The following is an 18,059-nucleotide window of genomic DNA, read 5'->3' as shown; positions in this document are numbered from 1 at the left end:
CAGCAGCATTTTGTACTAGCTGCAAGCAGGCAATGTGTGTTTGAAAGGTCCCGACATAAAGTGCACTACAATAATCTAGACGGGAAAAAGTATAAGCGTGGACAACTTTTTCCAGGTCGCTGGCTGAGATAATTGGTTTCAATTTGGCTATTGCTCTTAAATAGAAGAAGCAATTACGAACCGCCGTCTTTATCTGTCAATCAAATATGATAGATGAGTCAAAAATGACTCCAAAGTCCTTTACTTGATCCTACTAGTACCCCTTCCATGGGCCTAAGTTATCTACTCACCCTCATGTAGTTCCAAACCTGTATGACCTGTATATTTTGAAGAATGTTGTTAACCAAATAGTGCTGGTTACTTCTGACTTCCACTATGTGAACAAAAAACAGAGACCTTTTTAAAATATTTCCTTCTTCCACTAAAGAAATAAAGTTATTCGGTTTTGGAACAACATAAGGGTGAGTAAATCATGACAGAAATTTCATTTTTAGGGGAAAATTGTTTCTTTAAGAATCGGTTCATGAAAAAGCATAGGGCCTAATTGATGGACAGGTATTCTTAACATTGGGAGTCACACGTCTCTATACTACAAAAAAAAAATGAGGTAACTTGGCAGTAGCCACCACTGTCATCTTTAAATACTAATTTATAATATAACAGTCATATTAATGTAATATTAAATAATGTATCATGGTTTTACAGCAGGTAACCTTTAACTATGGTTACCATGACAGTTGTTTGTAAGGGGCGTCTAATGATCAGCGACTTAATACAATATAAAAACTGTAAATAGTAGATATATAGTTGAAATTATTAAAAAACAAGACAGAAATGACTAGTTTAACTAATCTAGTTATCATGACTTCAATTTTGTATGTCTTTGCTGTATGTTTTGATGGGTTAGCCTATCAAGCTGGCGTTTCGTAACGTTACTTAAGAGTATGCAATATATGGTACAATGAAATATTATTGAGTTCAAATTAACTTACCTCAACAACATAGTCGGTAGATGTAAGGTGCAAATTTGGAGCCTAACCAATTCATGTTAAAACGCCGACTCGTACGGCCTTGTTGCAGTGTTTTGACAGCTTCTTCCTCGTCATCTCCGCGTCAGATGCTGTACTGCATTCAGCGTTTTGTCGCCCTCTAGAGGTCATGCCGATCCCTGCAGCGCCCTGCGACAACACAGCAGCCTCGGTCACCATTCACTTTCTCTGCACTTCTGCACAGTAAGTATGTATATTGTAAAAACAATAATATTTTGAAATATATTACAATTTAAAATTAATATACTTGTGATGGCAAAGCAGCCATTACTCCAGTCTTCAGTGTCACGTGATCCTTCAGAAATCATTCTAATATGTTGCTGCTCAAGAAACATTTATTTTTATTTTTTTGAAAACTGTTTTGTAGCTTCATATTTTAGTGGAAACCATGATGAACTACAATCTATCTATCTATCTATCTATCTATCTATCTATCTATCTATCTATCTATCTATATATATATATATATATATATATATAGTACAGGTCAAGAATACTTTAGCCTCTTATGCTAATCAAGCCTGCACTTATTTGATCAAAAATACAGAAACAAAACAGTAATATTGTGAAATATTATTACAATATAAAATAATGGTTTTCTATTTTAATATACTTTAAAATGTAATTTATATTCTGTGATGCAAAGTTTAATTTTCAGCATCATTACTCAAGTCTTCAGTGTCACATGATCCTTCAGAAATCATTCTAATATGCTTATTTGATACTCGGTTATCATCAATGTTGGAAACAGTTGTGCTGCTTAATATTTTTTTGGAACCGGCTGTGATACTTTTTTTAAGATTCATTGATGAATAAAAAGTTAAAAAGAACAGCATTTATTCAAAATATAAATCTTTTCTAATATAAATCATTTTTTATCAATTTAACACATCCTTGCTGAATAAAAGTATTAATTTCTTTAAAAAACAAAAACAAAGTTGAATGGTCAAGTCAAGTCAAGTCAAGTGTATTTGTATAGCGCTTTTCACAATACAGATTGTATCAAAGCTGCTTCACAGTATTCAACTAAAATAATACATAAATGTTTGTTTCTAGTGGAAAACGTCCACGTTTGGTAATGCTGATCAATAGTATTGTTGATTGATTGATTAATTAAATTAAATATCCCCAACTGAGCAAGCCAAAGGCAACAGTTGCAAGGAACCGAAAAACTCCATCAGGTGACCTGATGGAGAAAAAAAAACCTTGGGAGAACCCAGGCTCAGTCGGGGGCCAGTTCTCCTCTGGCGTCTATGAACTAGAGACCAGATTTAACTGTAAGATTAAAAATATTATATAAATGCCTGGCTGAAGAGATGCGTCTTTAATCTAGTTTTAAACTGGGAGAGCGAGTCTGAGCAACTAACAGTATCAGGAAGACTATTCCAGAGTTTTGGAGCTAAATGTGAAAATGCTCTCCCTCCTTTGGTGGATCTGGATAGCCTAGGTATGACCAAAAGCCTCAAATTTAGTGATCTTAAAGAGTGCGATGGATTATAGGGCGATAGAAGATCCGTTAAATAGACTGGAGCTAAGCCGTTTAGGGCTTTATAAGTCAGTAGCAATACCTTGTAATTAATACGGAACTTTATAGTTAACCAATGTAGTGATGATAGAATCGGTGTTATATGATCATATTTTCTTGATCTAGTAAGAACTCTAGCGGCGGCATTTTGGACTAACTGTATCTTGTTTATTGAAGATGCAGGACAACCAGCTAATAAAGCATTACAGTAATCTAGTCTCGAGGTCATGAACGCATGAACTAACTTTTCTGCATCAGAAACTGATAGCATATTACGTAGCTTAGCAATGTTTCTAAGGTGGAAAAAGGCTGTTCTTGTAACATATGAAATATGATTTTCGAAAGACAGGTTGCAATCTAGTATAACACCCAGGTCTTTTACTGTAGAGGATAAAGTAACAGGACATCCTACTATGTTAAAGTTGTATTGTGAGAGGTTTTGTGGGCGGTTTTTTGAACCGATCAGTATTACCTCTGTCTTGTCTGGATTTAATAAAAGAAAATTACGCGTCATCCAGTCTTTTATATCTTTAACACACTCTGTCAATTTGGATAATTTAGCGTTTTCATCCGGCCGTGATGAAATATATATTTGAGTGTCATCAGCATAACAATGGAAACTAAGTCCATGTTTCCTTATAATATTTCCAAGTGGCATCATATATATTGAAAATAACAGAGGGCCTAACACAGATCCCTGCGGCACTCCATAGTTTACTGGAGTTATGATCGATTTTTCTCCATTTAAATAGACAAAATGGTATCGGTCAGATAGGTATGATCTGAACCAGCTTAATGCTTGTCCTTGAACACCAGTATAATTTTGTAGTCGATCTAAGAGTATTGTGTGATCTATAGTATCGAACGCAGCACTAAGATCAAGTAAAACTAATATTGAGATACAGCCTTGGTCAGAAGCTAAAAGTAAATCATTTGTGATTTTAACAAGAGCAGTTTCAGTGATATGGTGCGGCCTGAAACCAGACTGAAACTTTTCATGGTAACTACCCAAACTTTTGAATGGTAGTGTATATTGTTACAAACGATTTCTATTTTCTATTATACATGTTCTTTTTTTTTTTTACTTTTTATTTAACCTTGAGCTGAAGTCCCAAATCATAATTCGGAAAACAGCCGCAGCTGCCTATTTGAACATGGATGAATCATCCAGTGCTGTTAAAGCTGTTAGGCCTTCTACAACTGATGTTCCTCAGAAACAGACAGTTATTTCCGTTATGCTGTAAATTTTAGGGAATCCCCTGAAAAAGCAGATGAGATAACCATATAGTTTGTCATATGCAAATATCATTATTGTTCTCCCCAGATTGCACTTCCTCTAATCGACTGTGAAAGCAACAGACAAGATTTAAATGCACATTTTGCGTATGCAACTAATAATTCTCCTCTACAGCCATCACATGATTCTTACAGTAAGCGTTTAAAGCAACAGCGCAGCTTTTATGATGAATAAGGTGAATTCGGGTAAACAGGGCCACTTTATTTCAGAACTCATTGATCCAACCAGTCCTGCAATGCTATTTGAATCCCGTCCAGCTGGACAGTGACCTATAATGCAGATTATTCTGATTGGCTCAGACTAAAAAGAGCACAGAAGTGATGTACATGTGCCAATTCCTCAATACACCCCTCCAAACACACAGATACGGCTATTCGAGACTAATGTTTCCACCAGGTAAAACATTTTGAAGTGTGTCCTCTGTTGATACAAAAGAGTTTTTCTGCAACAGCTGAATCCTGAGGGACATTTTTTGTGTTTATATTCAAATGATTTACACCAACTAAATGTCATTATGATCAGTCATTGCTCATTTGTATTCGTAAAGGTAGAACCAGGTTGAACACAAAGTGTGTGTTGCTGGGAGGATCGTGAAAATATCGATCCCCAGAGGGCCTCAAGACTTTATTAAAAATAAAGGTTCCGGCTTTGATGGTTCCATGCAAATCATGGAACATCTATGGAAACTTTCCATTCCATAAAAGGTTCTTTATAGAGAAAAAATTGTTTTAGGATTTTAAAAATGATCTGCACATCAAAACACAGTAAGAACAAATGGTTCTTTTAAGACCTGTTCACTGAAAGGTTTAGGTCTATGCCATCGCTAAGAAAATCCCCTTTAGGATCCTTTATTTTTAAGAGTGAAGAATCAAGATGACTTAAAACTATTTCAAATAAGACAAAACAGGCATTAAAACAACTAAAAATAAAGAGATTTCATATTTTAATTCACCCCCTTAAGTATTTTCTATCAAGAAACAAGATTCCTAAGGTCTTGGAAAACCTGGATACGAGAAAAGTGAGATTTGTAGACATGGAAAAGTCACGTAAATTAATAATCTCCCATAGCCTGGTTGACACCAGAACCTTCTCAGTCGTAACTGAGAGTGGGTCTGGGGAAGCTTCATTCACATCCCATTTCCAAAGGGGCGTCACCAACGGACGTCGCTCAAATGCCTCTGGGCGCAATTGGATAGACCTAAAACCAATCAGAGCGATCGTCATCGTGTAAAGCCCGCCTCAACGTTTGTGATTGGTGCCAAGATTTGGAAAGATTGGAAATGGGCTTGAATGGGCTCTTGGCCAGACTGACTTGCAGAGCAAATCTAAATATGCCGTAAGTTCGCCTGGGTTTTCCCAGGCTAAATCTCCCAGGGAATTTGATATTAAAATTTTTTTTAGTTTGCCAAGCTCTAAAATATTTTATTAGGTGCAAATAATCTGTAAAGTATTTTTTTTTTAAATGCTTAGCTAATTAATCATGAAAAACTGGAAAAGTCATGAGGATGAAAATTGTTATGGACAATGGGAGCCTTGAAGTCAAAAGGGTTAAGAACCACTGATGTACAAAACCTTTTTATATAAACTTCTGTAACACTGTACAATAAACTCATTAGGCATTATGAACTAATAATGAAAATTTTTACATGAATCTAGGTTAATGTTTTTTTTATAACAATTTTTTGTATTATTGTTCATGTTCGTTCAGAATGCATTTAACCACTATATTATATACATTTATTAAAATAATTTATTCATCTAGGTTAAAGCATTTGCATTGTTAGTTCATGATAACTGATGCATTAATGTTTCCGAATTGTTTCCGAATCGAGTAAAAAAACGTTTCTGAAATGTGTGTTTAAACTGGAGTAACCTAGAATGCAACAGGACGTTTCTGAATGGTTAGTTGATGAATTTATGTAGCTGATGTGGAGTGAACTATCTTCAAGTCTTTGATTAGCATATTCTGTCATGATAATCTATAAATCGCTAGTGTGGGAACTGTTGTAAGATGCCTAGAGTGACATGCTATTGCATTTGTGTTACGTACTGTATTCCATGTGAAAAGACGGATGCGACAGCTTACAAATGTGCTCATGTCACTAACCCGGGAGGAATGTCGTCCTACCAGCCGTTTCTTGTAGGACCTTAAAAAACGATTTCTTTAAAAGCAAATATCTTCATTTGCATTGAACTTTGAGCGTTGTAACTTTGCAGATGCTGTTTATGCTCAAACAGCAACATTACACACTAACTAAAGTTAGAAAAGTGAAATCATAATAAACCACCCCTTTAAGTACAATGTAACGCAACGTCACCTTAAAATAAAGTGTAACCTTTTTTTAACTTTCTATTGTTCAACATTGGTAATAAATGTTTCTTGAGCAGCAAGTCAGCATGATTTCTCAAGGATCATGTGACAGTGAAGACTGGATTAATGATGCTGAAAATTCAGCCACCATCACAGAAATAAATTAAAACATTGAAATAGAAAAGTTATTTTAAATTGTAATATTTCACAATATTACAGTTTTTACTGTATAAATGCAGCCTTGCTGAGCATAAGAAAAAAAAAAAAACGTATCGCCCAACATTCTGAAATGCACGATCTTGTACTGCACATCATTACCACTGTTGGCGGCTGCAGAGATTTTACAAACTCTCCAGTTCAACTAATTTGACATCTCATCATGTAATAAAGTTACAAAAGTCAATGTATTTGTTTTTATTGAGGCTCGTGTATTAATCCATCATCTATAAAGCACTGTGGGATACACTCATTTAAAAATGTATAAGACTTCAGAGTCAGGTTGCGAACCTCGACTGGGTGAAACTCCCACAAATGCATCTCAGTTTGCAATCCACAATGATTTGTACAATTCATTAACAGCTGGAAAGCAATTCAACTTTCCTTGGAAATACTGTAAAAACTTAAAGCATCCCATTGGAAGCAATTCCTCAACATCACTTGATCATCTTGATGGGACCATCTACTTATCTGCACATTTGCAAATAGTGTCTTTTTTTGTGATTGTTTTTTTGTGTGTGTGTGTTCCTTTTATGGTAAAATCATGTAAAAAAAAAAAAATATCGATAATCCAAAAGAAGGCCCAATCCTGATAATCCATTTGATATGTAATGCCAGGAATCATCTAAGTATGAGTTCTTTGTTTTTGGGATGCGAGAAACTGTGGCAGTTTCTCAAACTCAGTGAAAGACACATGCTCATCAGATGTGAAGGACAGTACATAGCAGATGGAAGTGATGGTGGGGACCTTTTTTCTCCCCAAGTGTCCATATAAAAGAAATAGAGAAAGCAAAGGAAAACTCTAAGTTGAACTAATGGTCATAGGTTCATACGTAGATGCTCTGGCCTTTTGGAGATGACTGGGTAGGCCTGCTGCTTAAACTGGCCCGCGTTGGAACCAGTGGGTTGCCTGATGGGAAGAGGGGCGGTGGCCTCGGCACTAGCCTGGACATCCATCTGATCCATAGTGGACACCTCCATAGCGAGCTCTGTTGGGGACTGGAGGGAGGAGGGTTCGGGCAAGGTGGGACCTCGTGGCCAACAATCTCCTGAGAACTTAATAGGGCTGAAAGACGAAAGACAGCGAGGTTCAAATTTAAGTCGATTTTTTTTTTAAATGTTACATTTGTAAGCCAAAAAAAGTCTGATTACCTGAGAGGCGTTCGAGGGCTTCCCAAAAAACGGCGAGGTGAACGAATTTTTGGCTCAAAAGAGAACTTTTCCTTTAAATTTTCCAACACAGATGGAGCTACATAGGTAAAACCCTGTAAGATTTAAAAGCAGGTAAGAAATGCACAGAATTTTTTTCAAAACAGACCAAGAAGACTAAGGAAGCTTATTTCCGCCACTGAATAAAAGCAAAAGGTAATAACGACTTTTTATCCCACAATTTTCGCAATTCTGAGAAAGACAAAAAAACACTCGGAATTGTCAGCTATAAACTCAGAATTTCCTTAAATCAGAGATTTACAAATGCAAACTACCAATTGCAAGATAAAGAGTCACAAACATTTTATTCTGTGGCAGAAACATTGCGAACTCCTAAATACAGTTTATAACTTATAAAGAATATAAAAGCAATTGTGGGTAAAAAAAAAGTCTATTGTGATAAAGTCGCAATTACCCTTTTTCATTCTGTGGCAGAAACAAGCTTCCATACAGGACAATAAAATCATGATTATCTGCCTTACCAAAAAGACCTGATTTGCACTTTCACTCAGTGTGGAGTCATCAGGACTGTCAACAGGAGTCTGGCTGGTGAACTTTGAATCAAACTGGCTCACATCCTCAGCAGATTGCTGTCGAAATGAGTCAACATTTTATGTAATTCATATATATACTCAATTAACCCTTAAGATGCTAGAAAGCAACACAAAAAGTGGCAATAGTTACCAAGAAAGGCTTGAATGGTGGTTCTACTTTACGCGCGAGAAGGTCGTCCCAATTAACATGTCGGAAGAAGGGATGAGTCTAGGAGACAAATTGAAGCAAAATTTTTTAAAAAAACCTAAAAAAATCCTACCGAATCATATTTGATATGCAAATTTCTGAGGCCTCTAAATTATCAACATGATCAAAACTTTGCCCAAAAAATAGGGATTGGGTTTTTTTTTTTGAGTACTGATAGGCCTCAAAAACGACTACTCTGGTATTCAGGGGGCGGGGCGTGTCCGTCATGTCAGTAATACAAATATTTTAATTAAAACACTGTCATGAAAATTAATGCAACTGCTACAGATGGCTGTTTGCACAGTTTGAGCCTCTGAATAAAATTGAGGCTTTTTCTCAAGTGTTAACCCCATATTCTCCTATATCATACTAAATGAGTGTATGTATCATTTATATACATATAGTTTGTGTTTTGAGTTTTTTCCCAGTTGCTGTCAAACATGGTGTACATTATTTCATATGTCAGGCTTTAAAGGGCAAAGATTTCATGTTGAATTTAATATTGATATTGCTAAATATAAGAGCTGTAAACAGACCTGTACTTCTGTTGCATCTCCAGGTCCAGCCCCAAGCCGAGATGAGGCACTTCTTTTCAGTAGCTGAACACAAATTGAACAAATTATTACAAAAATGGGAGAAAAAAAAATGAAATAAATGAAGAAGAAAAAAAATTCAACTGAAAATAAAAAAAATGTTAGCCAACCCTTTTGAGAAGATCCCTGGCTTCTTGTGTGAGGTAGGGTGGGAGGTTCAGTTTGCATTTAAGAATTTTGTCAATGGTTTTCTTCCGGTTCTCTCCTGTGAAAGGGGGCTAGAAAGGCAAAACACATCCACATCAAAAGGAAATCCACATCCATTTAAAGTAGGGATGATCAAAAACTCAGACTAGATCTAGGGTTTTCAAACTTTTACAGATACAATGATCACATTGTAAGGAACCCCGCTGATAAATATAAAAATATTAAACAATCAAATTTTTGGTCTGAACATTAGATAACTGGCTTTTACTTGTCATTTTACTAAAACTGTTTGAAAATATTTACTTTGAATTTATTTGACAGTGTATGTGAAATTAATACTTGTTTCTTCAAAGATTTTTAACAACAAAAATATTATCTAAATATTTAGTAAAAGGACAAATTGAGAAAAAGACATTTAAAAAAATAAAATAAAATCACAATGTATTACCTTTAGAAACCAGAATTACATATAATTACATTTTGTGAATTAATTGTTAACATATTTCATTAATATCTTAAAAGCACATTAACTTTGACAGCCTAAAAATATATTTTGTAAAACAAATACATAATAATAATAATAATAATAATAATAATAATTCACTGATCCCCTAGCAACGCTTGTGCCCCCCTAGCGGATTCACTGGTGCGTTGCCTAAATAACTAGTCAACTAATCACACTTAAAGGTATACTTCGTAAAGTTTTATTTTTCTTACCCTGATTCACTATGGTAAGCCTATTATTAATGTTTATATTTATATATACAGGACACTCAGGATTTCATGGGAAATTGTGTACATTCGTCACTTGTCCGTGCGTGTCTCCTCATATCTGTAAATAGAGAAAAGTTGCTCCGGCTACTTTGACGTGTGTATGATGAAGTGGCATAGTTGTCTAAACGAGCGAGAAAGGTCGACATGGAGCAGCTAAATCTCGAACCTCCGGGGAATCACACGTTTTAAAACAAACGCCGAACAGAGGAGAATCTGCTGGTAAAAAGAGATTGCGACAAAAATTAATAAAACGAGAATCAACATTGGCTTTGCTTTTCGGTAATGGCGAGAACTGAGGGATGCGTTTTTATTACTCAACAAGTGAGTAAGGCATTTTCTTGAAGAGATAAATTCTAACAGATTTCATTGTAAAGCATTAACTATTGTGAATGCTCATTTCATTATGGTTGCTTTACCGTTGTGCTGGAATTTATTTTCAAGGAAGTACTGTGTAAAGCTACAGTAATGTCTTCAGTTAGTCAGCTTGAGATTCTTTCCATCTAAACTGGTTTTTATCTCTTAGGCCTATATGGAAGTAAAATAATGTCAAATGTTTTTGAAACAAAAAGCCTGTTGAATTGCACTACTTGAAAAAAAATAGGCACTGCATTAACCATGCTTGCATTTTCATGCATTGTATTTTTAGGGCTTGCATTTTTATGGGCTGAAATTCAACATGGTTGAATATTTAAGCTGTGAATATTTCAATTAAAAACATTTCAAACACATTTTCATTATTAAAAATTCAATAATCCATATTCACCTTTCATATTTCACTTCCAAAATATTCAAACTGTTTAAAAATACAACCTATAATATTCAACAGGCAATTTTCGGTCCGTTTTATTTCGCTTTGCAAATTCGCTTCCACAAATTCAGTGGTTCAAATTCGACAGTAAATTCAACGGAACTGCAGGAAAAGCAGTAGATTACCGAGATACTCTCCATCTGCTGTTAGTCAACCTCACCAGCAGGAGGTGCAAAAGCGCGTGTTGTTGACGAAGACTAGCAACAGTTAGAGCAAGCCATTCATTCATAATGAAAATCATTATCAGTTGTCAGTATATATGCGGAAAAGATGATAAAGACACAAAAGCTGTGTTTATGTTTCATTCAATAACTTCATTGTTACTTTCCCTGTGTAGCCTACATGTCTTTTCTACATGAACAGGATTATAATCGGTTTCCCTCAATACCTCATACTCAAGGATTCCCCTTCTGTCGGGACAAAACGCTTAACGTAGTTTATGGACTAATACAGAGATATAAAAGACCAAACTCGCACCTTATTGGGGATGTAGGTTGTAGGCTACTATATAGGCTCGATGGACTAAGAATATGAACGTAACGCGCAAAGTTTCATGCGTTTCGTGATATACTGGCACAAAATCAACACTTGATCAATACTAACACTTTCTCTTCTCTTTTCTCTCTCTCTCTCTCTCTCTCTCTCTCTCTACAGTATATATATATATATATATATATATATATATATAAAAAGAGAGAGAGAGAGAGAGAGAGAGAGAGAGAGTAGTAGGCTATAGTTGGCTATGCCTACGTGTATTGCATTAGCTTAAACTGGGAAGAGTCATAGCACTTGCATATTGTTGTCCTCCTATTGTTAGTTTAACTGTAAATCGCTTTGGATAACAGCGTCTGCTAAATAAATGACTAAATGTAGCCTAATAAATGTAAAATTGCCTTGACATTGGACATTCGCACATTTAGGGACCGTCTCAAAAGTTGCATAAAACATTGGCATAAACGTTTCTAACTTCAATAGCAAACTTTAATTTATTTGAATAAATATAAAAAATCCAAAGGGTGCGCATTATGCCTGACACTACATGAACACTTTACATTTGGTTTTATGACTGTAAGTCGTTCTATTCAAATGCTATTGAAGTTAGAAACGTGTATACCAAAGTCGTATACACTTTAGAGACCGTCCCTAAATGTGCGAATGTCCAACGTCAAGCCAACTTTATGCCAGTCTATCACTGGGAAACGCTCAGCATTAAACTTTGCGCGTTATTCTGAGTCAATCTGCTTGCCTGCGAGTTTGGTCTTTTATATCACTGTAATTAGTCCATTAAGCTATACGTTAAGCGTTTTATATGTCCAGCTGGGGAATCCTTAAGTATTGAGGGAAACCCTAATAGCCTGCATGCAGCACATCGCCACAATATAAAGTTAAGGCAACTAAACAACCAAGAGAAATATATGTCAACCTCAAAAATGTAATATTGGATCTGTATATCCGCATCGGGGAATAACATTATAATCTTGTTCACGGTAGAGAAAGATGCTTGTAGGCTACACAGGGAAAGTAACCGTGAAGACACTGAATTTAACATAAAACCGCCGTCATAATAATCACAAATACACTTGCATTGCTGTTAAATGAGTTTTATGAATGAATGGCTTGCTCTAACTGTTGCTGGTCTTTGTCAACAACACGCGCTTTTGCACCTCCTGCTGGTGAGGTCGACTAACAGCATATGGAGAGTATCTCGGTAATCTATTGCTTTTCCTGCAGTTCTGTTGAATTTACTGTCGAATTTGAACCACTGAATTTGTGGAAGCGAATTTGCAAAGCGAAATAAAATGGACCGAAAATTGCCTGTTGAATATTATAGGTTGTATTTTTAAACAGTTTAAATATTTTGGAAGTGAAATATGAAAGGTGAATATGGATTATTGAATTTTTAATAATGAAAATGTGTTTGAAATGTTTTTAATTGAAATATTCACAGCTTAAATATTCAACCATGTTGAATTTCAGCTAATAAAAATGCAAGCCCTAAAAATACAATGCATTAAAATGCTAGCATGGTTAATACAACGCCTATTTTTTTTCAAGTAGTGCAATTCAACAGGCTTTTTGTTTCAAAAACATTTGACATTATTTTACTTCCATAGGCCTAGTAGTGAATATTTTATGAGTAGTAAGATAATCTTTTCTTTTCTTTTTTAGTTATGTGAAAGAACTACATTCATTTGCACAATCACAGAACAACCAAAACAGTTTTGTTTTTTAACTACTAGAAGGCCAAAAGATACATAGTGTACTGTGTAATGCCAGAATGCAAATATGAAAAACAAGTGCACTGCACTAACACACATTCACAAGAACCATATACTCACTGCTCCTGTTAACATGTCGTACATCAAAGCCCCCAGACTCCACCAGTCGACAGCCCGATTGTGTCCGCTTCTCATGAGGATCTCTGGAGCCCTGAAATAAAGGAATTCTCACGCTACTGTAGAATTCATCTAAATGCATGTCACACGGGCATGTCAGGCAATGAAGAGACATTTGAAAAACAGGAAATTAGCAACTCAGACATTACAAGAATGTTAAGGACTTCTTTAAACGTCTCTCACATGTACTCAATAGTGCCGCAGAAAGTGTGGGTCACCGTGCCGTCATGAATCGACTCCTTACACAGCCCGAAATCAGTCAGTTTTACATGTCCTGTGATAAGACAGAAAACAGATTATTAAAATGAAACATTTTTTTACTTCCATTGTCAATTTACTCCTTTCTTAATTATAAAATGAAGCACTCAGACCTTGGTTATTGAGCATGATGTTCTCAGGTTTGAGATCTCTGTAGATGATGCCTTTCTGATGCAGATGTCCGAGAGCCATAGAGATTTCAGCCAAGTAAAAGCTGCATGTAAAAAGCCCTGAGCATCATTATGATAATCTTTGTTCATCTCATCACGTTGATTTTAAGGCTTACTGAATTCATGTGTCTGTGTTCATGTGTCCTAGAAAACTGTTTAAAAAAATAAAACGAACAAACCAATCGGCCTCTCTTACCAGGCTGTGTCCTCCATGAAAATCCCTTCTCGCTCAAGCTGCATAAAAAGCTCCCCACCTGCAAAAGAAAAAAATGGTTTTAGCACAAACATCAGTTTTAAGAGCAAACACAGAGATGGACTGATAGTAAAGCTTTACCACATTAGATTTCAAAACAAGATCGCACTGCAAAAGTACTGTTTTACTTTAACATTAGCAAACAAATTTAAATAATAAATTCTCTCTATGCAAAAAAAAACTAAAACAAAAAGACATTCAAAGGAGGAATGCCACCAATGGCAGAATATATTCTTTAGCAACTCCACAGCAACAGGAGGGGAGTGGAAGGAATGAGAAGTTTTCTATCTCCAAGAAACAAAGGTTGTTCTTGATTCACGAACCACTTAGGTATTCAAGGATGAGGTAAAGCTTGCCGCCCGTCTGAAAGGCATAGATTAGATCAACGATGAAAGGATGTTTGACTTCCTCTAAGATGTTCCGCTCTGCTTTCGTATGCGCTGTGTCCTTGGCATTGCGTACAATCATAGCCTACAATAAGAATAAGGTGACACTGAGACATTGCGACAAATGTTAACTATTGCATTCAAATGAAAGGAATTTGCTTAACCTTTTTTAAGACTTTCATTGCAAAGATTTTTCCCGATTCTGCACCGGATACTTTCCGAACCTGGAAAACCTATAAAAAATAAATAAAAAAACAGAAAAAGATCAAATTGTGTTATTTTAGTATCCTGTATAATATTTTATTAATATTTAATTTCATTTTATTTAGTTTAATTATTAGTATTTTTGTAATGTGCTTTGGTCTTTTTATTAGGTTTCGTTCTTTTTAAATTTTAATATTTAGGTTCAATTTATTTTAATTTCAGTTTTATTTTTTATCTCCAGTTTTATTTTTATTTTTTTGCTTCCACAAACTTATTTTCAGGCAACATCTCAAATGTTTGGTTAAAGGCTTAGTTCACCCAAAAATGACAATTCTGTCATTAATTACTCACCCTCATGTCATTTTGTCACCCTCATGAACCTTCGTTCATCTTCGGAACACAAATAAAGATATTTTTGATGCAATCTGAGAGCTTTCTAAGAGTTTAAGGTTGAACCACTGTAGTAACATGGACTATTTTAACGATGTATTTACTAGGGCTGCACGATATGAGGAAAAGCTGCGATGTGCGACAACATTGTTTAATATTGCGATGACGATATGACTTGCGATAAATATTCAAATGTGTATGTTAGCTATACTGTTCCCATGTCTTAGTGCTTTAATAGGTTCTTTGCGTGATAGGTCAAACGTTTATTACCTGCCTGGTTCAGATTACACGATTTTAGCGCGATCCGTTTGATGTAGGGTGTTGTGGGGATTCGTAAAAACAACGGGAGTCGGGACGCAAGATTCGATCGTTTCATCCCGTATAGTGTGTCATAGTGGACGACAACCGACACCACGTCTGCGATGCTTCACGACATCACGACTAGCATGTTTAATTTTTTAACGGTCCTCCACGACGGGTTCCGTCAAGAGTGAGTGAGTATGAGCGAGAGTGTGTGTGCGCCAGTAAGCGAGACGAGTGTGTGTGTGTGTGCGTGAGTGAGTGAGTGAGCGAGGACAGTGAGTGTGTGTGTGTGTGAGTGCGTGAGTGAATGTGTGCGTGTGACGGCACGCGATGACTGGTCGGAAAGCAACGTGTAGTCTGACATGTTTCTTGTCCACGACACGACAAGATTTTAGGAGTCAAAATCGTGTAATCTGACACCGTGACTATCGTAACAGACACAAAAATCTTGTAATCTGAACCAGGCATTATTCATCGTGTCAGGTTGTCGGTTGCGATGTGTTCATCGCGCAAGTTCATATCACAATGAAAATTCGATGTATCGTTCAGCCCTAGTATTTACTACCTTTCTGGGCCTTGAAAGTGGTAATAACATTGCAGTCTGGGGGGGTCAGAAAGCTCTCAGATTCATCAAAAAATATCTTAATTTGTGTTCTGAAGATGAACGAAGGTCTTACGGGTTTAGAACGACATGAGGGTGAGTATTAATGACAGAATTTTCATTTTGGGGTGAATTAACCCTTTAATTTACCTCTACTGTATTTTATTTCAATTAACAAAAGAGCTTTTAATAGTTTTAGTTGGTATATAATAACCGTTTAATTAAAAAAAATACCTTTCCATAACCACCTTTCCCCAACACACGGAGAAGCTCGAAGCACTCTGGACGGATGTTCTCAGTGCCTTGGTTCACATTGTCCTCCGATATCTCAATCTTCTCACAGTCGTCCATGTTACTAAAAGAACAAACCAAAAATGACAAATGACAATGTGCATTATTCCAATCATCAGCATTAGAATATTGATGATGTTGTTGTTTTTTTGCAAGTGTAATCTTTTTTTAGAATCTATCAATCTGCAACTTAGTTTAATAACTTCAGTTTAAATATAAAAAAATTCTAAATTTCAATTGCAACCACTACATATACTCACAATTCAAAGCCACTGCACTGATCCATTATAAGGTCATTGATCTGAGCCTGCAGAAGAGAAGCATTAAATGCATGATCAATAAAAGCTCAATTCACTGCAATGGTGAACAGCGTTATGTTGGGTGGGATATGATCAGTACACGAAGAGTTGTACAGTTGGCAGCACTTCTAGTCTGAACATGAAAGTGTAAGGGATCAGATTTCGCAATACTATTCCCAGAGATCCCAAAAGGTGACAAGCACCATCTATGGCGTTGCAACTCCTAATTGACTGATCCTAGTAAATATAACAAGACTTATTAAAGTCAGTAAACGATTTAAAGCGATATGCATGCAAAAAATAAATATATCTAAGGTGTGCTGCACTGCAACATCCTATGTGAAAGGCAACACGTACGTCCAGCCCTTTAAATGGCCTTAACTGTACACTGTACTGTCAAGTAGTAAGTTTAAATACAACCCTATTATCTCCAGCTCCTATCTTCGACTAGTGCATATAAGACACATTTCGGATAGTAAAACTCCGATATCTCTGACACATGTGATGACATGCAGAATGTCAAAGTTGTTCAGTACACAAAACACACTGTACGTTAATCGTGTTAGCCTGTTAGCATAACATAAAGCAGCCTGACGCGTATTCCTCGGGCCTCAGGCCTGCACACACTGCTCGGGGTGGAAGACACTCCCGCGTGCCGTTTACTTCAAAACCGGCCGGCCGTTACCTCCTCCAGCTCATCATCGGAGACATTTTCCTCCGGCTGGTCCAGATCGATGTCGAAAACGCCAGCCATCGTTGATTTCGCCGTCTGGTATCACTTCACACCGCGTGAGGAGCTCGCGCTTCCCGCCTCATGGACATGAACGCACAGTCGCCATGACCGGCATGGACGCGCAAACTGACTGACTGACGACACCCCCGCGCGGAGGAATGCGGGAAAATACCACACAAACTGTGGAAAATACTCTCTCTCGACTGCAAACTGTTTTTATGTGTAGGCAGCTGTCAAAAAACACGTCCAATAAATAAATAAGTAAAAACACAATATATATAGTACTGGTCAAAAGTAGCCTACTGTTTTTTTTTTTTTTTTATAGAAGTCTCTTATGCTCATCAAGCCTGGATTTATTTGATCAAAAATACAGGAAAAAAAAACAATATTGTGAAATATTATTACAATTTTAATACACTTTAAAATATATTTTTATTTCTATGGTGCAAAGCTGAATTTTCAGCATCATTACTCCAGTCTTCAGTGTCACATGATCCTTTAGAAATTATTCTAATATGCTGATGTGAGACTCAGTTATTATCAATGTTGGAAACAGTTGAGCTGCTTAATATTTTGTTGGAACCTGTGATGTTTTTTTTTTTTTTTTTTTCAGGATTCATTAAAAAAGTTCAAAAGAACTGCATTTATTCAAAATAGAAATATTTTCTAATAATATAAATCTTTGCTATCACATTTTATCAATTTAACAGATCTTATACTTTATGCAAAAATATTATTTATCTAATTTTCAGTTTGATTTTGGGGTGAAATATGACATAAAGATGTGCTGCGGGCGTTCAAGCCATATCGTAATTACCGTAGGCTCAATAATAGACAACATAAATATTTGATATGTCTGGCAGGTCTATGTATGGTAGGCTAGATATGACAACACGTGATGTTCTATTCGGAGCTGATCACATTTCTATTATGGCGATCACACCACAATCAATGGTACAGCGGTCACGTGGTACACAAGTAGGAGCTCTCAGAAAAGTCCCATCTTACAAGCTGTAATTACGAGCTCTACAAAGACGTGAACGCTTTTTACAAGTTGAAACCTCGAAATTACAGTAATTTCAACATGGTTTAAACGCAGTGTTTT

General features: G+C 36.1%; 2 protein-coding genes across 3 annotated transcripts in view; both read right to left on the bottom strand.

Moving 5' to 3' along the window:
- Positions 1 to 1,129, bottom strand: part of snx19b (sorting nexin 19b) — a 59,395-nt gene extending 58,266 nt beyond the window's left edge. For both annotated transcript variants that reach the window (XM_079886093.1, XM_079886094.1), the window contains exon 1: positions 993 to 1,129. The gene's annotated coding sequence lies outside the window, so the exon portion shown is untranslated. The remainder of the gene's footprint in view (positions 1 to 992) is intronic.
- Positions 1,130 to 6,581: 5,452 nt separating this feature from the next.
- rps6kb1b (ribosomal protein S6 kinase b, polypeptide 1b) lies at positions 6,582 to 17,106 on the bottom strand. The gene is made up of 15 exons (XM_079886103.1): positions 16,907 to 17,106; positions 16,183 to 16,229; positions 15,866 to 15,986; positions 14,298 to 14,366; positions 14,071 to 14,218; positions 13,691 to 13,748; positions 13,438 to 13,538; positions 13,250 to 13,340; positions 13,010 to 13,100; positions 9,052 to 9,159; positions 8,885 to 8,947; positions 8,292 to 8,369; positions 8,090 to 8,197; positions 7,551 to 7,663; positions 6,582 to 7,464 (listed from the first exon to the last, which is right to left on the bottom strand). The coding sequence occupies exons 1-15, from the start codon at positions 16,973 to 16,975 to the stop codon at positions 7,218 to 7,220; spliced, it is 1,512 nt and encodes a 503-aa protein (XP_079742229.1). The 5' UTR covers positions 16,976 to 17,106; the 3' UTR covers positions 6,582 to 7,217.
- Between the last annotated feature and the right edge of the window lie 953 nt (positions 17,107 to 18,059).

Source organism: Squalius cephalus (genome assembly GCF_949319135.1).
Source record: "Squalius cephalus genome assembly, chromosome: 11".
In the NCBI taxonomy this organism is placed as follows: domain Eukaryota; kingdom Metazoa; phylum Chordata; class Actinopteri; order Cypriniformes; family Leuciscidae; genus Squalius; species Squalius cephalus.
This window is presented reverse-complemented; position numbering and strand designations above follow the sequence as displayed.

Excerpts from the sequence above, each read along its gene's own strand:
- rps6kb1b (XM_079886103.1), bottom strand. The coding sequence starts at position 16,975 with ATGGCTGGCGTTTTCGACATCGATCTGGACCAGCCGGAGGAAAATGTC. Across the intron at positions 14,219-14,297 it reads CAATGAAAGTCTTAAAAAAG|GCTATGATTGTACGCAATGC; the intron begins GTTAAGCAAATT and ends TTCTTATTGTAG. Across the intron at positions 13,341-13,437 it reads CATCATGCTCAATAACCAAG|GACATGTAAAACTGACTGAT; the intron begins GTCTGAGTGCTT and ends GTCTTATCACAG.